Below are 1,716 nucleotides of genomic sequence, written 5' to 3' on the forward strand. Positions count from 1 at the left end.
CCGGCCCCAGCCGACAGCGTCACCTCAGGGACAGGCTGCCAGGACCTTCCCGGGTGAGGCCAGGGCTCTTCTCAGCCCCTTCCCCCATGTGCATCTCGGGAGCTCAGGGCAGCTGTTGAATAAGGAAACCGAAGTGAAGGCAGAGGGTTTCTGCCTTGCGTTTCCCCTGCTGCCTCCGCTCTCGCCGCTGCCAACACAAACCAAGCGGCAGAGCGGTGCACGCGGTGGGCGCTGGCAGGGCATGGGGCAGCGTTTGCTGGCAGGGAGGCATGAAAGCGGCGCGAGCAAAAGTGCTGGGGGACCGTGGCGTGTGAGGTTTGCGCAGGAAAATCGCTCAATGCAGCCGAGGAAACCTTGGCACAGGAAGATGTGGCCTGAGTTAGCCCCACTCTTCACTGTCTCTGTCCATGCTACCCAGCTGGAAGGCTCAGCACCTGCATCTGCTCGAGCCTGAGCCCCCCAAACTCCCCCCTCCCCAGGGGCAGCTGGGGACAGGCAGGGAAGGCAGGGGAAGAGGCTCTGCCAGCCAAGGGACGTCCTGAGCTGGGCTGAAGCAAACTGGGGTGATGGGGAGCAGGGCGGACTGGAGAACAGCTCTCATCCACCAGCTAAAAGATGAGGCACTATGAGCTCACACACCAGGAGATCCCCCAAGCCCTCCCGCTGCGCTGGACAAGCCCTGGAGAAGCCGAGTGCCCACTGCTGACGCCCTAACACAGTCCACCCGAGGGCAGTGCCAGCAGAAGGCACCGCGAGAGTGTGTGGGCAGGGAGCTCCCTTGTGGCACCAAACCGTGGGCCGTGGCAAGCCCAGCTCCCCGGCTGGAGGACATCTCTGCGGCGGCAGGGCTCTGCTTACCGATGAAGTTCCCAAGGTAGAGGCCGGGGAGGATCTGTGGGACACAAGAAGTGGCAGCGTGAGCAGTGATCTCATGCTGTGGTACCCACCGCACTGGGACCCCCCACGGGAAGCAGAGACCTCAGTCAGAAAGGCAAAAGTTCTGCCGTTAACATGACAGTCACCAGCCCCAGGGCAGAAGCGGTGCCAGTGCAGCTTGTCCTTGTGAAATGCCACTTTTCATGATGAAAAGATAATTAATTGACTACGCCTCCGTTAATTGCACTGCGGATGCAGCAGCAGGATATCTTGCATCCCTTCCTACCCAGAGCTATTTTATATTTTCCCTGTCTCCCAGCCTGGGCAGTGAGGCTCCCCAGGCTGCTCACCCCGTGTCCAGCCGGTTCCCCTGCTGAGATCTCTGGCACTTGAGCAGGCAGAGGTGATTTCTACCAGCACTTATCTCACTGCCCGCATTTGGAAATGCTTCTCTTGGTCAAACAGCTTAAAGAGGGGTATTTTTATGATTCCTAAGATTTTTAGATCAATTTGCTGTTGACAGGGCGCCTTTGACTTGCAGCTGCGGCACTGAAATGAGCTGGTAGTGGTGTCAGTTAGCAAGGGCAGCTCCCAAGGGCACGTTTGGGCCCCAGCACCCTTCTGACCCGCTCCTCACCGGAGAACACAGGGCAGTGCAGCCCCGGCTGCAGCAGCGGGCGCTCCCCCAGATAATGAGGGGTTATGGGGCTGGGGAGGGGTGTTCAAAACTTAGGAGCTGGAGATTCTCGCAGGTGTCTCTGTTCACCTGTGACAAGGGGAAGCTCAAACGACCACAAAACAGCACCCGTTCCCTCTGCCCAGTGATGCTGAGCGCCAGCC

At 59.5% G+C, this 1,716-nt stretch overlaps 1 protein-coding gene across 1 annotated transcript in view; it reads right to left on the reverse strand.

The window, feature by feature from the left end:
* Positions 1–892, reverse strand: part of DUSP15 (dual specificity phosphatase 15) — a gene marked incomplete at its 5' end in the record, with an annotated part of 5,145 nt that extends 4,253 nt beyond the window's left edge. The window contains one exon of the mRNA XM_010292361.1: positions 859–892. Coding sequence (XP_010290663.1) covers positions 859–892 — 34 coding nt within the window. The remainder of the gene's footprint in view (positions 1–858) is intronic.
* Positions 893–1,716: the final 824 nt, after the last annotated feature.

The sequence above is a fragment of the Phaethon lepturus genome, unplaced genomic scaffold, assembly GCF_000687285.1.
Source record: "Phaethon lepturus isolate BGI_N335 unplaced genomic scaffold, ASM68728v1 scaffold32498, whole genome shotgun sequence".
NCBI classification, from domain to species: domain Eukaryota; kingdom Metazoa; phylum Chordata; class Aves; order Phaethontiformes; family Phaethontidae; genus Phaethon; species Phaethon lepturus.